This window comes from Jaculus jaculus, chromosome 14 (assembly GCF_020740685.1).
Source record: "Jaculus jaculus isolate mJacJac1 chromosome 14, mJacJac1.mat.Y.cur, whole genome shotgun sequence".
NCBI classification, from domain to species: Eukaryota; Metazoa; Chordata; class Mammalia; order Rodentia; family Dipodidae; genus Jaculus; species Jaculus jaculus.
This window is the reverse complement of record NC_059115.1, coordinates 9,436,854-9,462,080: the sequence shown is the minus strand read 5'-3', so window position 1 is coordinate 9,462,080 and position 25,227 is coordinate 9,436,854. Positions and strand designations below refer to the sequence as shown.

General features: G+C 46.7%; 1 protein-coding gene across 1 annotated transcript; it reads left to right on the top strand.

The window, feature by feature from the left end:
* The first annotated feature begins 17,652 nt into the window (after positions 1-17,652).
* Positions 17,653-25,099, top strand: Rps5 (ribosomal protein S5). The gene is made up of 6 exons (XM_004672890.3): positions 17,653-17,786; positions 18,727-18,835; positions 22,800-23,009; positions 23,170-23,298; positions 24,811-24,909; positions 24,982-25,099. The coding sequence occupies exons 2-6, from the start codon at positions 18,728-18,730 to the stop codon at positions 25,048-25,050; spliced, it is 615 nt and encodes a 204-aa protein (XP_004672947.1). The 5' UTR covers positions 17,653-17,786; position 18,727; the 3' UTR covers positions 25,051-25,099.
* The last annotated feature ends 128 nt before the right edge of the window (positions 25,100-25,227 follow it).

Here is a 25,227-nt window from a genome sequence, read left to right as displayed (position 1 = left end):
TGCTAAAGGTTTATCAATCTTGTTTATCCTTTCAAAGAACCAACTCTTTGTTTCATTGATTCTTTGGATTTTTTAATTTTATTTTGGTTTCTATTTCATTGATGTCTGCTTAATCTTTCTTATCTCTTCCCATCTACTAATTGTCAGTTTTCCTTGTTCTTTTTCCAAGGCTTTAAGGTTAAGCATTAAATTGTTTACTTGTGGCCTTTCTAATTTCTTAATATAGGCATTTAAAGCTATAAGTTTCCTTCTTAGAACTGCCTTCATTGTTTCCCAAAGGTATTGATATGTTGTATTCTCATTATCATTGACTCTGAATTTTTTATTTCCTTCTTGATTTCTTCATTGACCCATTCATCATTTAGTAGTGTATTGTTTAGTTTCCATGATTTTGTGTATGCTCTATAGCTTTTCTTGCTATTGATTTGTAGTTTGATCCCATTATGATCAGATAGAGTGCAAAGAATTATTTCAATTTTCCTGTATTTGTTAAGATTTGCTTTGTGTCCTAATATATGGTCTATTTTAGAGACTGTTCCATGTGCTGCTGAAAAGAATGTGTATTCTGCAGCATTTGAATGAAATGTCCTATAGATATCTGTTAGGTCCATTTCTTCTATGACCTCATTTAATTCAGATGCCTCTCTGTTTATTTTTTGCTGGGATGACCTGTCAATTGATGAGAGGGGTGTCGAAGTCACCCACTACCACTGTGTTTGGTGTTATCTGTGACCTTACTTCTAATACTGTTTGTTTGATGAAGTTGGGAGCCCCCATGTTCAGTGCGTATATGTTTAGGATTGTAGTGTCCTCCTGTTGGAGTGTGCCTTTAATCAATATAAAGTGACCTTCTTTATCTTTCCTAACTAATGTTGGACTGAAGTCTACCTTGTTAGATATTAAGATTTTTTTCTAGGCCCATTTTCTTGAAACACCATTTTCCAACCTTTAACCCTAAAATAGTGTCCATCCTTTGTAGAAAGGTGAGTTTCTTGGAGGCAACAACTTGAAGGATCCTGCTGTCTAACCCAGTCTGCAAACCTATGTCTTTTGGTTGGGGCATTGAGGCCGTTGATATTAAGAGTTACTATTGAAAGGTGTGTATTTATTTTTGCCATTTTTCTTATTTGGTTGTTCTTCTGGTTTTACCTTTCCTTTCTTGTATTAACTAGTATTTGAGTATGGTTTGGTTTTTCCAGGTTCCGTGTGTGTGTGTGTGTGTGTGTGTGTGTGTGTGTGTGTGTGTGTTTATGTGTGTTTCTCTTCAGCATGGAGGATTCTTTTTTTTTTTTTTTAATTTATCTCTTTTTATTTTCTCATTTATTTATTTATTTATGAGTGACAGAGAAAGAGGCAGATAGAGAGAGAATGGGCACGCCAGGGTCTCCAGACACGTGCGCTACCTTGTGCATCTGGCTAACGTGGGTCCTGGTTGGAATTGAGCCTCGAACTGGGGTCCTTAGGCTTCATAGGCAAGTGCTTAGCCACTAAACCATCTCTCCAGCCCATGGAGGATTCTTTCAAGTGTTTTCTGTGGAGTTGGTTTTGTCTTCAAATACTCTTTTAGCCTGATTTTTTTTTGTGGAATGTCCTTATTTCTCCATCTATCTGAATGGATAGCTTTGCAGGATCAATTAATCTTGGTTGACAATTGTTATCTTTCAGAACTTGGAATACATCACTCCAAGCCCTTCTGGCTTTGAAAGTTTGTGTTGAATAATCTGCTGTGACCCAGATGGGCTTGCCTTTGTATGTGACTTCATTTTTCTGTCTAACTGCTTTCAATATATTTTCTTTGGTTTGTATATTTGGTAGTTTGGTTATAATATGGCAAGGAGAGGCTCTTTCCAGGTTTTATCTTTTTGGTGTCCTAAAGGTTTCCTATATCTGCATTGGCATCTCTTTCCACATTTGGGGGAAGTTTTATTCTATGATTTTGTTGAAAATGCCTACTATGCCTTTGGAGTGAAATTCTTCTCCTTCTACGAGACCCAAATTATTTTTTTTTTTTTTTTTTTTTTTGGTTTTTCGAGGTAGGGTCTCACTCTGGCTCAGGCTGACCTGGAATTCATTATGTAGTCTCAGGGTGGCCTTGAACTCATGGTGATCCTCCTACCTCTGTGTTGCCGTCCGGTTCGCATTGCTGGTAGAAATCACTCAACCAAGAGCTGCTTCTGGGAAAAAGAGATTTATTTTGGCTTACAGGCTCGAGGGGAAGCTCCATGATGGCAGGGAAAAATGATGGCATGAGCAGAGGGTGGACATCACCCCCTGGCCAACATAAGGTGGACTACAGCAACAGGAGGGTGTGCCAAACACTGGCATGGGGAAATTGGCTATAAAGACCATAAGCCCGCCCCCAACAATACACTCCCTCCAGGAGGCATTAATTCCCAAATATCCATCAGCTGGGAACCTAGCATTCAGAACACCTAAGTTTATGGGGGACACCTGAATCAAACCACCACACTCTGCCTCCCGAGTGCTGGGATTAAAGGCGTGCACCACCACACCCGGCAAGACCCAAATTCTTATGTTTGGTTTTTTCATAGTGTCCTGAATATCTTGAAATCCCCATTCATACTTTCCTATTAGTTTGTCTTTCTCTTTTTTTGGACTGTATTAGATCTGCCACCTGGTCTTCTAGCTTAGATATTCTGTCCTCTCCTTCATCCATTCTACTGGTGAGATTTTCTACAGAGTTTTTATTTCATTGACTCTGTTCTTCCTTGTTGGTAATTCTGACTGGTTTTTCTTTATTATTTTCATTTCCTTATTCGTGTCTTGTTTTGACCTTCTCATTTCATTAATTTGGTTTCCTGTGTCTTCTTTGATTTCCTTCATGATTTCTTTGAACATATTTATAATCATTCTTTTGAAATATTTCTCAGGCATTTCCTCTAACTCATTCTCACTGGAGGTCATTTCTGATGCATTAATACTTTTTGGTGGATTTATATTGTCTTGATTTTTTTGTGTTTCTTATGTTGATAATGTACGTGTTTTTGCATCTTGGATTAATTTAATGCTTGGATTTTCTAGTTAGCAGCAGTATTATTAGATGTATCAATCAATCTGATATTATATCTTCAGGGTAGGAGCTTAAGGTGCTAGGTGTGGCTCTTAAGACTCAGAGTAACTACTAAAGTGACCCTAGATGTTGGGTCTGCCTGCTATGAGAGTATTCAAGAAGGCTGAGTGGAACAAAATACAGGCAGATTCTAAAATTTAACTAAACAATGTACACATTCAATGAAAAATAGCACAGAGTATTTATGCAAGAGTAGGTATTATGACAACCAGATCCTTAAGCAAAACCACAGTCCCTTATGATGTGTGTTGTCCCACACCCTTAATCCTGTCAACAAGGAGGCTAAGATTTCTGGTCTGTTGAGGGTTCTAAGTAAGCTTGTGACAAGTGAGACCCTTCCCTGATGTAATCCCAGTTACTTTTGGGATGATTTTGGTCTCAATTGTGCTGTGCTCCTGTGTGGGTCCGTCTTCGTTGTGCTGTGGGCTCAGTTAGGCTGGGTCGCTGGATCTCTGATCGCCTGTTGGATTCTGTGCAGGTGAGCTCCCTTCCCCCAGCTCTCTGGTGCTTGCTGGCAGTTATGCTGGTGGTGGGGGAAGGGTGGCTGTGGATGGTGGCTGATGTTCCTCTGCTGGTCCTCACAATCATCTTCCTCAAGAGCTGCTCCTCCATTCTTCCCTGAATTATCTTGAGTTTGTGAGGAGCTCTGGCGTGAGTGGAAAGTCTCCTCATCTGGCTTTTCCTGCAGCTCAGGCCGAACCTTGTGGCTGGAGCCATGCAGACCTGGTGCCACTGCTGCTGGAGCCGCTTCTGCCTGCTTCTGTGCTCTGGATGCTCTGGATCTCTCCTACTTCTCTGCTGCCATTGGTAATTTCTTATGCACCCCACTTTTTAGTAGAAGAGTATATTTTGCTGGGGGGGGGTTGTCTGTTTGTTTGTTGGTTGGTGTTTTGTTTTGTTTTGTTTTGTTTTTTCTCCTGTAGGCTGCTTTGGCATGGTTCCTACACCATCATCTTAACCAGAAGCCTGAAATAAAATTGTTAAGTAAAAAACATTTCAAAGGGCTGGAGGGCTGGAGGGATGGCTTAGCAGTGAAGGCGTTTGCCTGCAAAGCCAAAGGATCCCTCTTCAACTCTCCAGGATCCATGTAAGCCAGATGCACAAGGGGGTGCACATGTCTGTAGTTCGTTTGCAGTGGCTGGAGGCCCTGGTATGCCCATTCTTTTCTCTCTCTCTCCCTCTCTCTCTTTCTCTGTTAAATAAATAAAAATAAAAATAAATAGGTGACACTCCGAACAATTCGGAACTGCATCCTGAGATCCCAACTTCTGGAATGCAGACCTGGTGCACCAGAAAAAGAAGTGGGAGGGGGGTGGCTGGAGAGATGGCTTAGTGGTTAAGGCATTTGCCTGCAAAGCACAACATACCAAAATCTTTGGAACACAATCAAGGCAGTACTAAGAGGGAAATTTATAGCTTTAAATGCCTATACTAAGAAATTAGAAAGGCCAAAAGTAAACAACTTAATGCTTCACCTTAAAGCCTTGGAAAAAGAAGAACAAGGCAAACCAAAAATCAGTAGACAGGAAGAAATAATAAATATTAGGGTATAAATTAATGAAATAGCAGAAAACAATCCAAAGAACCAATGAAACAAAGAGTTAGTTCTTATTTATCTTTTTTATTAACAACTTCCATGATTGGAGACTACATCCTATAGAAATTCCCTTCTTCCCCCTCCTTTCAAAGTTTTTGTTTTTTTCTTTTTCTTTTTTAAAGAGTTGGTTCTTTGAAAGGATAAACAAGGTTGATAAACCCTTTGCAGATCTGACCAGAAGAAATACAGAAGAGACACAAATTAACAAAATTTGTGATGAAAAAGGCATCATTCCCCATCATACCTCTAAAGGGCCCTGGCTGAAACTAAGAACAATTGGCAGAACGAGCAAGGGTGCTGCTTTCCTGATGAACTGGATACCAGCACAAGGGGGAAGGAGACCAACACAGAGAAAAATCAATGCCTACCAAATCAGAGAGCCAGAGCCTCAGAGGCCCCCAACACCTCATCATTGAAGCAGACCAAAAATGGCTCAGGGAAATTTTCCAAAAAAGGGGGCAGAAAGAATGTCAGAGCCTCATGTTGGGTCATAATGTGCAGAGACATTTATCGTACCAATAATTGTGGGCTAACTCCACAATGCACGCCCCATATACCTCAACAAGGAGGGGCCAATGGGGAGGGGGTAGGTCACAGATGAGCCTAATAATGGTACCAAACTGCCTGTATTTGCTGAATACAAAACTAAAAAAAAAAAAAGGCATCATTACAACACATACCAAAGAAATTCAGAAAATCATAAAGACATGATTTAAAACTAAATATGCCTCTAAGATTGATAATCTGAAAGAAATTGATTATTTCCTTGATATATATGACCTACTAAAATCAAATCAAGATGAGATTAATCACTTAAGGAGACCTGTAATGAATATGGAGGTCCAAGCAGTTATACAAGATCTCCCAACTAAAAAAGTCCAGGCCCAGGATTCACTGGTGAATTTTACCAGACTTTCGTGGAAGAACTAACACCAATGCTTCTCAAGCTTTTCCATAAAATAGAAAAGGAAGGAATCCTACCAAATTTCTTCTATAAAGCCTGCTTCACCCTGACACCAAAACCAGACATAGATAGAACAACAACAAAAAAAAAAAAAAACTACAGACCAATCTCCCTCATGAACATAGATGCAAAAATTCTCAACAAAATATTGGCAAACAGGAGCCGGCACAGTGGCTCATACCTTTAATCCCAGCACTCAGGAGGCAGAGATAGAAGGTTCACTGTGAGTTTGAGGCCAGAATCTGAGAATAGAATGAATTCTAAGTCAGCCTGGGCTAAAGGGAGGCCCTACCTCAAAACAACAACAACAACAACAAAAAATCTATAGGGATGGTCCAACATATGCAAATCGATAAGTGTAATACATTATAATAATGGATTGAAGGACAAAAATAACATGATCATCTCATTAGATGCAGAAAAAGCTTTTGACAACATACAATATTCCTTCATGATAAAAGTCCTATAGAGCTAGGCATGGTGGCGCATGCCTTTAATCCCAGCACTCAGGATGCAGAGGTAGGAGGATTGCTGTGAGTTTGAGGCCACCTTGAGACAACATAGTGAATTCCAGGTCAGCATGAGCTAGAGTGAAACCCTACCTTGAAAAAAAAAAAAAGGGGGTCCTACAGAGACTGGGAATAGAAGGAACATTTCTCAACATAATAAAGGCTATTTATGACAAACCTACAGCCAACATAATATTAAATGGAGAAAAATTTGAAGCTTTTCCACTAAAATCAGGAACATGAAAAGGGTGTCCACTGTCCCCACTTTTATTTAATATAGAGAAGTCTCAGTCATAGCAATAAGGCCAGAGACACACATAAAAGGATAAACACAAAGAAATCAGTAGCCTTCTTATATGCTAACAACAAACACACAGAGGATGGAATCAGAGAATCATTCCCATTCAAATTGCATCAAAAATAAATAAAATAAAGTACCTTGGAATAGATCTAACCAAGGAGGTGAAGGATCTCTACAATGAACACTTTAAAACAATCGAGAAATTGCAGAAGACACCAGGAAACTCCTTGTTCTTGGATAGCAAGAATCAATATTGTGAAAATGGCAATCTTACCAAAAGCAATCTACACATTTAATGTAATCCCCATCAAAATTCCATTGGCATTCTTCACAGAAATAGAAAAAAAATCCAAAAACTCATTTCAAAGCACAAAATAGCTTGACTATCTGAAACAATTTTGAGCAACAAAAATAAGGTTGGTGGCATCACCATGCCTGACTTTAACCTGTACTACAGAGCCATAGTAACAAAAACAGCATGGTGCTGGCACAAAAGCAGGCATGTAGGTCAATGGAACAGAATAGAGGACCCAAATGTAAGTCCTGGTTGCTATAGTCACCTGATATTCAATAAAAATGCCAAAAATACTCATTGGTGAAAAGACAGCCTCTTCAGCAAATGGTGCTGGGGAAAGTGGATATGCATCTGTAGAAAGATGAAAATAGATCCTTATCCCTTCCATGCACAAGAATTAAGTCCAGATAGATCAAAGATCTTAATATCAGACCTGAAACTCTGAAACTGCTACAGGTAAAAGTAGGGGAACCCCTTCAACATATTGGTCTTGGCAAAGACCTTCTGAATACAACCCCAATTGCTCAGGAAATAAAATCACAGATCAACCGCTGGGAGCTCATGAAATTACAAAGCTTTTGTACTGCAAAAGACACTGTGAATAAAGCAAAGAGGCAAACTACAGAATGGGAAAAATCTTTTCCAGCTACACATCTGATAGAGGATTATTACTAGGATATGTAAAATACTCAAAAAATTAAATAATAAGAAATGAGACAACACAATTAAAATGAGCTATGGAACTAAATAGAAAGTTCTCAAAAGAAAAAGTACAGATGGCATATAAGCATCTTAAAAAATGCTCTACATCCCTAGTGATCATGGAAATGCAGATTAAAAGTACATTGAGATTCCATCTCACTCCTGGCAGATTGGCTACCATCATGAAAACAAATGACCATAAATGCTGGTGAGGAGGTGGAAAAGAGGAACCCTTCTACACTTTTGGTGGGAATGCAATCTGGTCCAGCCATTGTGGAAATCAGTGTGGAGGTTCCTGAGACAGCTGAAAATAGATCTACCATATGACCCAGCTATAGCACTCCTAAGCATGTGTCCTAAGGACTTGTCTCACTACCTTAGAGATGCTTGCTCAACCATGTTTATTGCCACTCTATTCACAATAGCTAGGAAATGGAATCAGCCTAGATGTCCCTCAACTGATACTGAAGATGTGCCACATTTATACAATGGAGTTCTATTTGGCTGTAAAGAAAAATGAAGTTATGAAATTTACAGGAAAATGGATGGATCTGGAAAGTATTATACTTAGTGAGGTAACCCAGGCTCAGAAAGCCAAACATAACATGTTCTCCCTCATATGTGGATTCTAGCTACAAATGATTGTACTTCTATGTGAGTAGGAGGAAAACTCAACAGCAGAGGCCAGTAAGCTAGAACAGAGATAGAAAGGGATGGAGGGCGGAGGGAGACTTAATAGAATGATATTGTATATATGTAAGTAGAAGAACAGATTAATGGAGATAAAAAGCCTAAGTGAGGTCAGGAGAAGAGATTGAGTCAAGGAAATGTGGAGGGAGGGCTAATCAAATTCTAAGAGGATATAAATAAGTCATATGGAAACCTACTTTTTTGAACAAGGGAACACTCAGGAGCCATAGATTGTTACTAGAAAAATTTCAATGCCAGGGATGGGATACTTTCCAGTGAGTTGTTGGCCAGGGAGGCCCCTGATGCCCCCAAAACATTATGGGTCTCAGCCATGGAGATATGATGGGGAGTGGAGTTTCAAAGGGGAACGTGGGGGGGATGAGGGAATTACCATGGATATTGTTTACAATTATGGAAGTTGTCAATAAAAAATAATATTCAACACTGCAAGTTTTGTATTTGGCCAGCCAGACCAAATGAGCCAATGGGTGCAATAGTGGCATGTCTGTTACGGAGGAAACCAATTGCCCTCTAATTTGGCTGGAGGCCTGCTCCATGGGAGGGACTACATCCCTGCGGGATTCTCCGGCAGGTAGGGCTGTGGGAGAGCCAGTCCCGCCTGTCTCTCCTTGGGGCTGAGCAGGATGGTGAGTGTGGACGACCCAGACCCTCTCCTAGTTACCAGAGAGAAACACACTGAGTCGGGAGACTTGTCGAAGCAGGATCTCACTTCATTGTAGCAGGCAGGCGTTTATATAGCTTTGAGAATGAAGGCGGGGATCTCAGGAAAGGATGAGGTGTAAGGGCCAATAGCATATCGCAACTTTTGAAATGATTGGTTCTAAGTGCACATGGGAACTCTAACTTTTTTTGCAGAAGTAGCAGGCCAGAGGCAATTTGGCGCCCTGCTGAGTCATAGCTGGCCAGAGACAGGTCACCAAACTTTAGCTAGGCTCAGGAAGTTCCACTAGGCCTGGCATCCAGGCCTCTCAAGGCCCAACACATCCCTGATACTGAAAACCTACAACAGGGGTAGTCATGAGCCCTGGGGGTGTAACGTCTGCTGCTGCCTGGCTAACTGTATATACTATGCTTATCAAACTGCCCAGTAAGCACTTCTCTTAACATTCATACCCATAGATTCTTTTCAGATGGCAGTGACCTTGGGATGACTCAGAAGTCACCAGAAGTGACAGAGAAATGCTCAGCACTGCAATATCTCTATCACACCTTCCAAGGCTCAGGGTCCATTACGGAAGAGGTGGCGGAAAGAATGTAAGAGCCAAAGGAAGGGTAGGACTCCTTACAACATGCTCCTTCCAGACACAAAATGGCCTGGATATCCATGACCTCACAGTGCCTGACACTACCTACACAAGACCATCATAATAGGAGGAAAAGATCATGACATCAAAATAAAAGAGAGACTGATTGAGAGGGGGAGGGGATATGATAGACAGGGTAGTTTCAAAGGGGAAAGTGGGTGGAAAGAGGTAATTACCATGGGCTAATGTATATAATTATGGAAGTTGTCAATAAAAAATAAATTAATAAAAACAAGAAGAGAAAAATGGGGCTGGAGAGGTTTAGTGGTTAAGCCATTTGCCTGTGAAGCCAAAGGACCCAGGTGCAGTTTCCCCAGGACCCAGGTAAGCCAGATGCATAAGGGGCATGTGTGTCTGGAGTTTGCAGTGGCTAGAGGCCCTGGTGTGCCCATTCTCTCTCTGTCTGCCTCTCTTCTATCTCTCTCTGCTTGCCAATAAATAAATTATAAGAAAAAGAACCATGCGTGGTGGCGCACACCTTTAATCCCAGCACTGGGGAGGCAGAGGTAGGATGATCTCATTGAGTTTGAGACCATCCTGAGACTACATAGTTAATTCCAGGTCAGACTGGACCAGAGTGAGACCCTACCTCGAAAAACCAAAATATGAAAAGAAAAATGAAAATGTCCTGTAGCGCAGGCACCACTCCCTTCTGTACATGGACACATGGAGCCGCAGGGCGCAGGACGCTGCTCGTTTACAATGAGAGAAGGAGAGGAATGCAGACAATTTAATAGAGAAAACATGAACAGTCATCTCACTAGGAGCGGGACTAGAATTTAGGGCAGGGAGAGGGCGGCTTCTTATGTTCTTTGGACCTTTCTGTTGTGCCCCCACCCCCTCTCCCCGCCTCTCCTGGAGGTAGGGTCTCACTCTAGCTCAGGCTGACCTGGAATTCACTATGTAGTCTCAGGCTGCCATTGAACTCATGGCAATCCACCTAGCTCTGCCTCCCCAGTGCTGGGATTAAATGTGCGCACACGCGTGCTAGTGTGTGTGTTTTGATCCTGGATCTGAGTACCAACTCGTGTGTGTGGGGGGGGGGGGGGTGCGTGTCGGTACTGGATCTGAGTACCAACTCGTGGGGGGGGTGTGTGTGGGTACTGGATCTGAGTACCAACCCGCGGGGTGTGAGTGTGCGTGTCGGTACTGGATCTGAGTGCCAACTCGCGGGGTGTGTGTGTGCGTGTCGGTACTGGATCTGAGTACCAGCCCGCGGGGTGTGTGTGTGCGTGTCGGTACTGGATCTGAGTACCAGCCCGCGGGGTGTGTGTGTGCGTGTCGGTACTGGATCTGAGTGCCAGCCCGCGGGGTGTGTGTGTGCGTGTCGGTACTGGATCTGAGTACCAGCCCGCGGGGTGTGTGTGTGCGTGTCGGTACTGGATCTGAGTACCAGCCCGCGGCGGGTTCGGGAAACAGCAGGAGCGAAGCCCGGGTGGAGGGCGGCCGCGGGGTCGCCCGCACGGGGAGGTGGGCTCGGTTCCAGGAGCCCGCTTGCCCTGGCACCGGGTGCGGGGCAGTCCGTGGTGGGAGAGGCCGGCGGGGCCGGAGCGGTAGGACAGACGCCCTGGCGGACGGAAGGACCGCCCTGTCTTCCCAAGCCTCCCGCGCGGGGCGGGGGACCGGAGGGATCGGCGGCCCAGGGCTGCCCGCGGGACGCCCCTTGCTGGCTGGCGGGGGGTGGGATACACCGTATGTTGTCATGGCAACTGACAGACGTTCTCAACCCCTTCCCCCCATAAGCCGGGCACAAAGCTCCGTGGTTGTCAAGGAGATGGCGTTGCTCACCGAAAAGCGGTGAATTGGCAGGAAGGCGGATTGATAGCCCCTAGGTCTAATCGTGTTTCTTGCTTAGACACATTTTACATTTATTTATTTGAGAGAAGGTGCAGAGTGGACGCCCCTGGGCCTCAAACCGCTGCAAACGAGCTTCAAACACGTGCGGCACATTGTGCGTCTGGCTTACGTGGGTCCTGGGGAATTGAACATGGGTTCTTTGGCTTTGCAGGCAGGTGCCTTAACCTCTAAGCCATCACTCCAGCCCTCCGATCATAATTCTAAGGGGTCCTGTCCCAGAACCGGCCTACCACTCCCCACTACGCTTGGCTAACACGAGTTGGGAAACTTTTGGGGAGCAGGCTGCTTTCCAGACCGAAATATCAGTTCTCATAGTGGAGTCCCTTGGGCATGGTGGCGCAGGCCTTTAATCCCAGCACTCAGGAGGCAGAGGTAAGAGGATCTCCGTGAATTGGAGGCCACCCTGACACTACATAGTGAATTCCAGGTCAGCCTGGGCTACAGTGAGACCCTACCCCAGGAAGAAAAAAAAAACAGCCAGTCGTGGTAGTGCGAGCCTTTAATCCCAGCACTCAAGAGGCAGAGGTAGGAGGATCGCTGTGACTTCAAGGCCACCCTAAGACTCCATAGTGAATTCCAAGGACTAGAGTGAGACCCTACCTCAGGAAGAAAAAAAAAAAAAAGAGTGGAGCCGGACATCTGTGTGCCAAAGTGACAGGAAAGTGAGAAAGGAAAACACTGGACTTGAACTCAAGAGACTATTGAAGCCTAGCCAGGGGCTACAACCTTCCCAGGGCATGGAGGCTGAAGCACTGAGCAAGGCTGGGGCCTGGGCTTCTAGGGAGGATCTTGAGAATGGACAGGACCAGGTGCAGTTTTCTAAGGGAAATTGATAAGGAACTGTAGCTGTTTGTGGCCCTGCTCAGAAAAAGTCAGAATAAGCTGTTTTAGTGAACTTATCTATGGCAGGATGTCCCAGATGGTTTCGGTTCCCTTGAGGCCTTCTGAGTTAAGGAAAGTTCTCCTGTTGCTATTGTCCACCTTATGTTGGCCTGGGGGCGATGTGCACCCTCTGCTCATGCCATCGTTTTCCTCTGTCACAGTGGAGCTTCCTCTTGAAAGCCAAAATAAACCTCTTTTTCCCAGAAGCTGCTCTTGGTTGGGAGATTTCTACCAGTAATGCAAACCTGACTACAACAATGGCACAGGCCTATAATCCCAGAACTTGGGAGGTGAAGGTAGGGAAATCAGGAATTCAGGGCCATCTTTGGCTACATGCGACCCTGTCTCCAACAAATAAACTAGTTAACTAGTTGACTAACTAAAACGCCATATATATGGATGGAGGGAGAGACCACAGAAGGCTTCAGGTGAAAGGTGGAATTCAAGGTAAGACTTGACCCAGGGAGGGTCAATGAACCCTGCTGGCGATGAGCAGGTTGCTGGTGAGAACAGTGAGGAGGCTGGTGTGACCCCACACAGGACGAGGGTGGAGGGCGACAGGAACCTTGTCTTGTGAGTTCAGCCGACATAGTGCACCTTGTCTTTTGCTCTAATGATACAGGGAGCTACAGAAGGCTCTAAGCAGGAGAGGGAAGAAACCTGACTTGGGCTTTCATGGACTCCCTTAGACTAGTGTGGACATTTCCCTGGGAGGCTAGCCGTAGTTTTTGAGCATGTGCAGGGTAGTATTTCTAACACTCAACCCAATGTGGCTGCCTCTGGAGGCTATGGGCCTTCTTGTCTTAAATCTGTACCAATCCATATCCTTTTCCTGCATTTTCTCCAATAAATAGGTATTACTTTTGGGGAAAAGATAGAAGGCTTCATCTCTTTTTCTGTCACAATACTACAACAACCCTGGTCTTAAAAAATGTGCTCAACTATCTTTTAGCAAGTAACAAACATCACACCAGGTTACTAACTATGTATGTTTCACTTCTATATAATCTATATATTGACCCAGGGAGGGTCAATGAGCTCTGCTGGTGATGAGCAGCTTGGTGGAGAGAACAGTCAGTGAGAAGGACTAGAACCTCAACTGGATGGCTCTGATGGCTAAAAGTGACATAAACCGTGGTGACACATACCTGTAATCCCAGCACTTGAGTAGTAGAAGCAAGAGGATCAGAAGTTCAGTCATTCTCAGCTGCTCAGCAAGGTTGAGGGCAGGCTGAGTTACATGAGGGAAAAAAAAATGAAGCTGTACCTGTAGCTCAGTAAGGCGCTTGCGTCACATGCATGAACTGGATGTCGTAGCATGCACAAGTAATTCCAGCACTCAGCCAGGAGAATCAAAAGTTCAAGGTCACGCTGGAGGGACAGCTCAGCAGTTAAGGCACTTTCCTACCAAGCCTAATGACCCCAGTTTGATTCCCCAGGACCCACATAAGCGAGATGCACAAAGTGGTGTATGCATCTGGAATTCGTCTGCAGTGGCTGGATGTGCTGGCACACCCATTCTCTCTCTTGCTCTAGCTCTCTTTCTGCTCGCAAATTAAAATAAATTTTGTTTTGAGACAAGCCCAATATACTGGCCTTTTTGTATGCAAGAGAATGAGAACAAGAGATGGAGAGAGAATGGGTGCACCAGGGCCTCCAGCCACTGTAATCAAACTGCAGACAGGTCATGCACCACCCCGCGTGCATGTGTGACCTTGCGCTTGCATCACTTTGTGCATCTGACTTACGTGGGACCTGGAGAGTTGAACATGGGTTCTTAGGCTTTGCAGGCAAGCACCTAAACAGCTAGGCCATTTCTCCAGCTTGACCTTGAACTTTAAAAAAAAAATATTTTAGGGCTGGAGAGATGGCTTAGCCATTAAGATGCTTGCCTGTGAAGCCTAAGAAGAACCCATGTTTGACTTTCCAGGTCCCACTTAAGCCATCTTCACAAGGTGACACATACATTTGGAGTTCATTTGCAGTGGCTGGAGGCCCCGTGTGCCCATTCTTTCACTCTGGCTCTTCATCTCTCTCTCAAATAAATAAGTAAATTAATTTAAAAAAAAAACAACAGGATATCGGGCATGGTGGTGCACACCTTTAATCACAGCACTTGGGAGGCAGAGGTAGGAGGATCACCGTGAGTTCGAGGCCGCCCTGAGACTCCATAGTGAATTCCAGGTCAGCCTGGGCTAGAGTGAGACCCTACCTTGAAAAACCTAAAAAAAAAAAAAAAAAAAAAGTTAAGCTGGAGAGATAGTTTAGTGGTTAAGGTGCTTGCCTGCGAAGCCTAAGAACTCACATTGGACTCTCCAGGTACCACATAAGCCAGACACACAGTAATGCAGTTGTGGCAATGTTGCGCATGTGCACAAGGGGATGCATGCGTCTACAGTTTGCAGCAGCTCAAGGCCCTAGCCATCTATTCTCTCTTGTGTGCTTTCTCTCTCTCAAATAAATAAAAGGTCATCCTCAGCAACATAGCCAGTTCTGGGCCAGCCTGGGCTACATTAATCCTGACATTCCTTCTTTCTGACAGGAAGAAAAAAAGTCAGCTAAACAGATGAAATGACAGTGGTGACAGCTACTGAAAGGTAGGTAGGCACACTTCTGCACAGGATCCTGGCTTTGGAGTTAAGACTCTCCTTTGGGCACCACTTGTCAGCCCATGTTTAGGAAGCTGAGAAACAGACTGATTCCTCACACCTAGGTGACAAAGGCTCCCAGACTCCATCCCTTTACAGTTGAGGCAGCTGCTGCTGAGAGAAAGGCTAAGCAGGGCCGAGCAGCACTCAATATGTAGGCTAAATTCCCAGAGCTCAGCTCTTCAGGAACTCACGAACGTCAGCTCCAAGGGTTGTGTGGGGCTTTTTGTGGTTCTGGATTAGTACTGGAGATAGACGCCCCCACCCCAGCTAGACAAGTGCCCTACAGCTGAGCCACACCGCCCAACCCTTCACTGTGGATTCTAGACAAGTGCTGTACCTCTGAGCCATGCCCTGAGCCCCTCACTGTGGAGTCTAGACAAGTGCTCTACCTCTGAGCCATGCCCCCAACCCCTCATTGTGGGTTCTAGTCAAGTGCTCTACCTCTGAGCCACGCTCCCAGCCCCTCACTGTGGGTTCTAGACAAGTGCTCTACCTCTGAGCCACGCCCCCAGCCCCTCACTGTGGATCTAGACAAGTGCTCCACCTCTGAGCCACAACCCCAGCCCCTCACTGTGGATCTAGACAAGTGCTCTACCTCTGAGCCACGCCCCCAGCCCCTCACTGTGGATCCTAGACAAGTGCTCTACCTCTGAGCCACGCCCCCAGCCCCTCACTGTGGATCCTAGGCAAGTGCTCTACCTCTGAGCCACGCCCCAGCCCCTCACTGTGGGTTCTAGACAAGTGCTGTACCACTGAACTTCATCTACAGCCTCTACTATTCTGTGATTTTCTTTTTTTGATTTATTTAAGAGAGAGGCAGATTAGAGAGAGAATGGCTGCACCAGGGCCGCTAGCCACTGCAAACTAACTCCAGACTCATGCACCACTTTGTGTATCTGGCTTACTTGGGTCCTGGGGCATTGAACCCGAGTTCTTTGGCTTTGCATGCAAGCGTCTTAACCACTGGGCCATCTCTCCGGCCCTCCACTATTTTTTACTCTAGGTGCTCCAAGTGAGAGTCTGGGACTGGACCCCAGTGACATACACTGTATCATTTTCCAGTCCCACAGACCCACCCTGATAACACATGGTCCCACTTTATAGCAGAAAAGACTGAGTAGTTCAGGGGGCTTAAAGCCAGGCCACCCACCAAGTCCAGAATCTCTCTTGCTAAACTAAATATTGAGATCATGCCACCCGCCCCTGCAGTCCAGCCTTGGACATGCTGGTTTCAAGGACAGCAAGGAAGCCCAGGGCAGTATGCAGATTCAGCTAGTGTGCCGCGGAGCCAATGGAAGACACCAAGCGGAAGACAGGGGGCTGCCAGAGTCAGAGAAGCAAAAAATGTGCCTATTACTAATTTGTTCTTTTTTGTTCCTTTGTTCCAGCAGGCTTGCTCTTCTGACCCCTTCAAGGCCAGCTATTCTGTCATTACGCCCAGTAACTGTGGCTATATAATAGCATTACTTTGGAAGAAAAAGACGGCTTACAGGCACAGAAAGTCCCTCTGTGGGTCATGCTAGTTCCACCCCTTATGGGGTTAGATTCATTTGTTCTTTGAGCAAATGTATCCTGGAAAGTATGTCTATGCAGGGACCCCCAGAACTGTGGGCACAACCCCACAATGTTGCAGTTAAGGGACAAGCTAATTAGGTGGGCTTTCTGCTTACTCACTACACACAGGCGAACAGAGACTCCCAAGAAGGCACGTTTCTGCTACTGAACTCCCTGAGAACGTTCAGGCTGCTGCCCGTTCCTGATTGGTTTGAGGCAGGGTCTCACTCCAGCCCAGGTTGGCCTCAAACTCAACAATGTTCTTCCTACTGAAGCCTCCCGAATGTGGCAACACTCCTGGCTCACAGAGGCCCTTGTAGCAGCAGCTGGGGGAAAGGGTAGGAGACCTTATCATCTCGTGGCTGTATCTCCCATCCCTACTTCTTTTGGCCTTAGGCCTCAAATGCAGAAGTCAGAATAAAGGGCGCCCATAAGGGGCGGATCGGAGAGCCCGTGGTGATCACCAAGTTGAGGGTGGGGGGGAGTCTCAGCCGTGGAGAACGTAGATAAAGCCTCCGCCCCACGGGCGATGCCCCGCCTGCCAGCGCCGTCGCTCCTCTAGCACGCCCCGCTGGGTATCCCAGCCCGGGTGGGTGACACAGCCGCGATCCCGGGGCCTTCCTCCTGGCTGGCGTCCGCGCCTCTCTCTCTCTCTCTCTCTCTCTCTCTCTCTCTCTGGCGGGACGCAATGACTGGGCACGAGAGGCGAGGGTCGCGAAAGGATGTAACCGGGATGCACACCGGGAGTGAAGGGAGGCGTCGGGGCGGAATCCAGCGCCAGCAGGAAGCTTCCGTCCCCAGAGCAGAGCTGGCCTAGGTCTGCAAGGGGGTGAAGGGCCCCGCGGGGACCGGGGACCATCCAGACCCAACTCCGCCGACCCAAGCCCGCAGCGCGGCAAGGCAGCCTGCGAGGGAAACTAATAATAATAATAATGGAAACAGCTCGAGAGCCACCAGTGATGGCGCGTTAGTTCAGTGGCCTAACAGTAAGGGCATGGGCTAGCCTACTGCCCTTGCCAGACATGGCGACGTCAGCCTCGCGGCGATCTCTGCGCTTGCGCACGGGTCCGAGCGCGCCGGCAAGCGTTCCCGACACCGCCACGGTCCGCCTAGAGATCCGTTCCCACGAGTGCGCATGTGCTAAGAAAATGTGGACGTCCTGTCCGGGCTAAAGAGCGCCCTTTTCATCCTCGCTCCGGATTGGTCCACAGTACACGCTGTCCCTGTACGCGTGCGTCGCTGCCGCTGACCCGGAAGTGCTTGCTTCAGTTAAAAGCGTCGGCCGGCGGCGCGCGGCCTCTTCCTGTCTCTGCCAGGACGGCGCGTGGTCCACGCCGAGCGACATATACGCCCCGGCTGCGCCCTCAGGTGAGGCCGCGGAGGGAACAGAGTGCCAAGGGGCGGCCAAGGGTCTTCTGAGGGTGCTCCGGGCAGCCGGGGACGGGGCCCGAGCTTTCTTATTTGCACCTCACCTCCTTTCCGGAAGAGATGCCCAGGAAACGGGCTCGATCAGTTAGTTGTTCTTGGCCTCCTGTTTGGGCTCGGCTCCTGCCCCTCAGTTAGGCTCCATGGTGACCACAGTTCCTCAGCTAGACACTTAAGGAGAGTGAAAGACGCAGATGGATAGAATGGGCGCGCCAGGGCCTCCAGCCACTGCAAACAAACTGCACACGGGTGCGCCACCTTGTGCATCATTACATGGGTACTAGGGAATCGAACCTTAGTACTTAAGCTTCGCAGGCAAGCGCCTTAACCCCTAAGCACCACTCCAGCAGCACTTTGTCGTTTTACTGATGAGGAAGGTGAAATGAACAGTTCGTGAGATTCACTAGCGCCCGAGCCCATATAATTGGTGTGGCCAGCATTTGATTCCCAATAGATGTACTGTCTCACTTGCGTCATATGCTGAGCCATTATAATGTGTTCTTTGCACCAGACCTTGGGCCCAGGAGCCCTAGAGAGAATGAGCACATGTCTCCCAGAGCTCAGTGGGTTTTTAAGCTTGAGAAAGGTGTTCACAGCTTTCTGTGGTGTCTCCTCAAGCTCTGTTAGCCATATGGTGGAGGTAAGCCTCAGTTTGAGGTAGGTGTGCCTGTCCCTTGGGCTTCCTGGGCTGTAACAGTTGCTTTTGGGGGTTTTAAGTAGGCTGTCGCCCAGGCTGACATGGACTTCACTGTGTAGTCTCAGGTGGCCTTGAACTCACAGCTGTCCTCCTACCTCTGCTTCCCAAATGCTGCGTTTAAAGGTGTGTGCCACCACACCTGCCCAGCACACACTCATGCGTTTTCTTCCTTTATCTTGTTCCCAGGATGACGGAGTGGGAGACAGCGGCACCTGCGGTGGCAGAGACTCCGGACATCAAACTGTTTGGAAAGTGGAGCACAGATGACGTGCAGATCAATGATATCTCCCTGCAGGTGAGAAGGAAGTGATGGTTGGTCTTCCTGGCGGTGGGTTGAGAGCAGGTCTCCATTCTCCCAGGAAAGGGCACCTGAAATTTATTCAGTTTTGCTATTAGGTCACCAGTTGACCTTATGATGGGTAAAAAAAAAAAGAGGGTGTTCTGAACACCACACCTATTCCATCTACAACCTGCCCAGAGCTTGCTATGGTTTGTTGCGTAGCGTTTACCTTCTCCAGTACTGGAGAGTGAAACAAGACTCAGGTGCGTGCTAGGCTAAAGCTCTGCCTCATCCCTGCCCTTACCACACTATTCCCACCCCCCCACCCCGTGGATAATTCCTTCTGGTATGAGTCAAGCATTGTTCTCTTGAATTATTTGCGAGAAGAAAGGGAGAAAATGGGTGTGCCAGGGGCTCTAGCCACTGCAAACAAACTCCAGCTGCATGCACCACTCTGTACATCTGGTATTACATGGGTACTGGGGAATTGAACCAGGGTCATTAATCTTGGTAGTCAAGCACCTTAACTGCTAAGTCATCTCTCCAGCCCAAGATACTGTTCTTTAAGCAGTGGAAATGGTCTTGACATCCTTGTCAAAGTCATCTGGCCAGCTGGGTGTGGGGGTGCACACCCGGAGTCCGCAGCAGATGAATCTCGCCTTTGAGGCCAGCTTGAACTACGAACTACATAAAATACCTGAACTCTTCCAGGTAGTCCTCAAACTGAGCAGTCCTGCCTCAGCCTCACAAGTGCTGGGATTAAAGGTGTACACCACCATATCTGGCCTCTTAAAGAGTCGGATTCTGGGCTTGAGAGCAGTTAAGCCTGAGGACACGGGTTCAATTCCCCACTACCCACGTAAGCCAGATGTAGAAGTGGTTGGCACATGTGTCTGGAGGGGTTTTGTTTGTTTGTGGGGGAGGGGTCGAGGTAGGATTTCACTCTATCTCAGGCTGACCTGGAATTCATTATGTAGTCTCAATCCTCCTCCTGCCTCCCAAGTGCTAGAATTAAAGGAATGTGCCACCACATCGCCATGCCCTTGCTTGGAGCTTTTTTTTTTTTTTTAATTTATTTATTTTTAAATTTTTTGGTTCATCTTTATTTAATTATTTGAGAGTGACAGAGAAAGAGGCAGAGAGAGAGAGAATGGGCGCGCCAAGGCTTCCAGCCACTGCAGGCGAATTCCAGATGCGTGCACCCCCTTGTGCATCTGGCTAATGTGGGTCCTGGGGAGTCGAGCCTCGAACCAGGGTCCTTAGGCTTCATAGGCAAGCGCTTAACCGCTAAGCCATCTCTCCAGCCCGGAGCTTATTTTTTTAAGTGCTTGGGATTTAAAAGCCAGGTGTGGTGGCACACACCTTTAATCCCAGCACTTAGGAGGCAGAGGTAAGAGGATCGCCATGAGTTTGAGGCCACCCTGACACTCTACACAGTGAATTGGAGGTCAGCCTTAGCTACCGTAAGACCCTACCTTGAAATTCCCCCCCCCCCAAAAAAAAAAAAGTTTGGGACTCATTGGTAGAATGCTTGCTAAGTAGCAGGTAAGAGACCTGGGTTCAAGTCCTGGCACAAAAATGACATTGAGATTACCCCATGCATGCTCACAAAAGTAATGATCTAGGCATTCGGAGTAGAAAAGCAGGTCTTGAATTCTCCTTTAGGTATAAGTGATCTTTTTTGTTTTTCTATAAGTGATACTTTTAGTGGCAACAAATAATTTTGAGACAGGGTCGCATTGGTCTGGGACTCCCCAGTCACATGGGACTAGCTGTACAGTGAGACCCAGGTGTTCTGTCTCCTAATTCTGTCCATTTGAGAGAGTATGTGCACGCCAGAGCCTCTTGCCACTGCAAATGAACTGTAGGTGCGTGCACCACGTTACCCATCTGGTTTTATGTGGGTACTGGGGATTGAACCCAAGACCACAGGCTTGCCTTGAACGGTCAAACCACTTCCCCAGCCCACCTGGCATATATATTTTGTTTTTCAACGTAGGGTTTTGATCTAGCCCAGGCTGACTTGGAATTTACTATGTAGTCTCAAGGTGGCCTCAAATGTGCAGCACTTCTCCTACCTCTTATCTTCCAAGTGCTGGGATTAAAGGCATGCATCACCATGTCCAATTTAAGATAATTTTTGCTTCTAAAGATAGCACAGGACTTAGATGTTGCACCTAAAAGATGCCTCAGGCCTATTTTTCCCCCTAAATGTCTGGTAGACCTTCAGTTTCATGGATTTGTTTGGGAAGGTTGGCTATTTTGTGGTTCTAGGGTTGGAGCCCAGTGCCTTGTACATGCTAGGGAAGCATTCTGTCACTAAACCCCACCTGCCCCAAACTTCATTAAGAAGTTGGGTTATTGAATGTTCCTGGCTTTGTGGATCTCAATTTTTGCTTTTTTAATTAACCCTTTTAAACAGTAAGAATTTTTCATTATTCATTTATTAAACATTCATTGGTTGTCTGCCGTATTAGAGTTACGAAATTTTTTAAAAATCAGTATAGTACTGGAGTGTTAAGAGGCTTAAACAGCTGTTCGGGGTGCAAAGTGGAGCCGAGTTTTTGCTGAACATTTGGTGATTAGGATTTTTTTCTGCACTTTGTGGCTCTGCTTAAGTGCCCTTCTCCCTGCTGGTGGGCCTGTCGTCTTGACATTGCAGATACTGGACTCTGAGTTTCTGTATGCTTTGTTTTTTTCCAAGTGATCCTCCTACCTGGGCCCCTCAAGTGCTGAAAATATTTTTTATTTGTTTATAATAAGCAAGCAAAGGGCAGGAGAGAATGCATTAGCTCTCCAAGGCCTCCAGCCACTGCAAGTGAACTCCAGATGCATGTGCCATGGTACATCTACCTTTACGTGGTACTGGGGAATCAAACCTGGGTTGTTAGGTTTTGCATACAAGCACTTTAACTGTTGAATCATCTCTGCAGACCTTCCCTCCCCCATCACTTTTTTGAGGTAGGGTCTCACTCTAGCCCGGGCTGACCTGGAATTTACTATAGGTAGTCTCAGGGAGGCCCTAACCCTCCTACTTCTGCCTCCTGAGTGCTGGGATTAAAGGTGTGCATCGCCATACCTGGCTCAAAAATATTTCTTATGCTTATTTATTTTTATTTTTTTCAAGGTAGGGTCTCACCCTAGCCCAGGCTATCCTGGAATTCACTCTGTAGTCTCAGGGTGTCCTCAAACTCACAGTCATCCCCTACCTCTGCCTCACGAGTGCTGGTTAAAAAGGCGTGTGCCACCATGCTCCACTTTTATGTTTGAGAGAGAGGATGGGTGTACCAGGGCCTCCAGTCACTGCACACAGACTCCAGACAGATGGGCCACCTTGTATGTCTGGCTTATGTGGGTACTAGGGATTCAAACCTGGGTTCTGAGGCTTCACAGGCAAGTGTCTTAACCTTAAGCCATCTCTCCTCCAGCCCTATCGTTTTTTGATTAGTCAAAATACATTAATAAGTCGGACATGGTGGTATACACCTTTTAACTTTATTTTATTTATTTCTTAGCAGAGAGAGAGAGGAGACAGACGGAGAATGGGCGTACCAGGGCCTCCAGACACATGTGCCCCCTTGTGCATCTGGCTTACGGGAGTACTGAGGAATTGAATCTGTGTTCTTTGGCTTGCAGGCAAATGCCTTAACTGCTAAGCCATTTCTCCAGCCCCAGAACTTTTATTTTTAAGTTGCACATGGGCTATTACTAAACATCCAAAACCCCCATAGCACAGTTTGAGGAATACTTGTGAAGTGTGTTCATGCTCCTTGCTTCCATATTGAAGAAAGTACTCTTATTTTTAGTGACTTAATAAGTCACAAGTTACTTGTTTAGGTTTTCTCAAGGCAAGCAGAACTCGCTTCAACCCCTTGGGCAGAGAGAGGCAAGCTGATACGGTGGAGGACAGGGGTGGTGATCTGTGCTGAATGTGTTCTCTGTCCCAACTGCCCCTTCACCCTCCACTCTGTTCCTGCAGGATTACATTGCAGTGAAGGAGAAGTATGCCAAGTACCTGCCCCACAGTGCCGGGCGCTATGCCGCCAAGCGCTTCCGCAAAGCTCAGTGCCCTATCGTGGAACGGCTCACTAACTCCATGATGATGCATGGTCGCAACAACGGCAAAAAGCTCATGACTGTGCGCATCGTCAAGCATGCCTTTGAGATCATCCACCTGCTCACTGGTGAGGTAAGACTCTGATGAGGCAGAGCAGGCAGTTCCTTTGACATACACCCAAGCTCCTCAGTATGCATGCCAGGCTTATCACCTGTGGCAATGCCATTTTGTTTAGTCTTGAAAATGGAGGGAGGGCCTAGGGTATTGTGCTCATTGCTCCTTTCTCTCCCAGAACCCTCTGCAGGTCCTGGTGAATGCCATCATCAACAGTGGCCCGCGTGAGGATTCAACACGCATTGGGCGAGCGGGGACAGTGAGACGTCAAGCTGTGGATGTCTCTCCACTGCGCCGGGTGAATCAGGTGGGTCCAGGGCTTGTGCAGGCGACCAGGCAGGAATCTCCACTTGGAGCGGTATAGTCCTGCCTGAGGCTGGAAGGCACGTCCCTGTCCTACATGTTTTACCTGGAGCCTCACTTCCTCCAGGAAGCCTTCCTGAAGTCCCACCCTGTGCAAAGCAAAACCTGGCTCTGGCCTCCCTTCAAAATCTGGTTTCATTTCCTTTCTGGAGTACAGTTTTACAGTGTGCTTCTCCTCATTCCCCAACTTGGGCACTTAAGAGTGGTGGCACACTCAGGTATTGAGGAAATAGAAGATCACTTGAGCCCAAAGTTCAAGACCAGTAATCTCCCATCTCAAAATTCAAAAAGCTACAGTCAGTTGGAAATGGGAAAGTGCTGGCCTTGCAAGCAAGAGGACCCACATGTGTAGTGCCAGCTTGGTGGTGAACAGCTGTAATCCCAGCGCTAGGACACAAGGAGATATCCCTGGTGCTCACAAGCCAGCTTACCTAGCCAAATTGATGAGCTCCAGGACATAAAGACCCTATTTCAGGTAGATGACATCCCGAGGTTGTCCTCTTGACTCCATGTGGACACACACGTGTACCCCTACACACAGCCAAACTAAATTAAAAAAAATTTTTTTAAGGGAAACATAGCTGGACAATTGGCTCAGTAGTTAAAGGTGTTTGCTTGCAAAACCTAGACTGGGACCCTACCTTGAAAAACCAGAAACAAAATTATTTTTTTAAGATATTTTGTAATTATTATTTACTTGAGAGAAAGAGGCAGATGGAGAAAGCAGATAAATTTTCTGTGTTTGTTTGGGTTTTTTGTTTGTTTGTTTGTTTGTTTTGAGGTTGGGTTTCAATCTGGCCCAGGCTGACCTGGAATTAAGGATTCAGTGTCAGGGTGGTCTCAGCTCACCGCGATCCTTCTACCTCTGCCTCCCGAAATTCTGGGATTGAAGGCATGTGCCACCATGCCTGACTTGAATAAATTTTTTTGTTGTTTTTTGAGGTAGGGTCTTACTTTAGCCCAGGCTGACCTGGAATTCACTATGGAGTCTCAGGGTGGCCTTGAACTCATGACCATCCTCCTACCTCTGCCTCCCAAGTGCGGGAATTAAAGGCGTGCACCACCATGCCTGGCTTTGAGTAAGTTTCTTAAGAGCAAGGCTAATCTGTTCCCATCAGTCCACCCCTGAAGAATTGGATAGCAGTAGGAACAGTTAGTTTGCTTATGTACTTAATTCTGAGCATGCCCTTTGTAACCTCTCAGAGGACCACATCATGAGCACACGTCACATTTGCTGTTGGGGAAGGCCTCAAGTCTTCATAAGAATCCCAAGTTTACGGAATCCTTATGTAGGCATTCTTTTCCAACCTTCTGATTCCTATTTGGTTAGGGTGGCATTTCCTCCTGCCATATCTCAGGTGACAATGTAGTTGGCAATGCCTGCTGAGTAGGGGCCCCGGTCACTGGAGGCTGGTGGTTCTGGTGTGCCAGCCTCACCCCTGCATCTGCTCTCTAGGCTATCTGGCTGCTGTGCACTGGTGCTCGTGAGGCTGCCTTCCGGAACATCAAGACCATTGCTGAGTGCCTGGCAGATGAGCTCATCAATGCTGCCAAGGTGGGTGTTTGAGCATACTCATTTGGGTGTTTTGGAGTTCTTCACATAGTGCTAATCCGCTGTCTCTTGCAGGGGTCTTCTAACTCCTATGCCATCAAGAAGAAGGATGAGCTGGAGCGTGTGGCCAAGTCCAACCGTTGATTGCTCAGTTGCTGTCCAATAAACTGCCTTTGGGGGCATTTCCACTGCCTGTGTGGTCTGTCATTGAGAACGTGGGTGGCTCCAGGGGCCAGAGGTGGTGCTTACCTTCCTGACATGGCTGTTAGCACACAGGGTCCTGGATTCACTGGGAAGTACCACTCATAGCCAGTGGCACCT

Excerpts from the sequence above, each read along its gene's own strand:
- Rps5 (XM_004672890.3), top strand. The coding sequence starts at position 18,728 with ATGACGGAGTGGGAGACAGCGGCACCTGCGGTGGCAGAGACTCCGGAC. Across the intron at positions 23,299-24,810 it reads CACTGCGCCGGGTGAATCAG|GCTATCTGGCTGCTGTGCAC; the intron begins GTGGGTCCAGGG and ends TCTGCTCTCTAG. Across the intron at positions 24,910-24,981 it reads AGCTCATCAATGCTGCCAAG|GGGTCTTCTAACTCCTATGC; the intron begins GTGGGTGTTTGA and ends TGTCTCTTGCAG.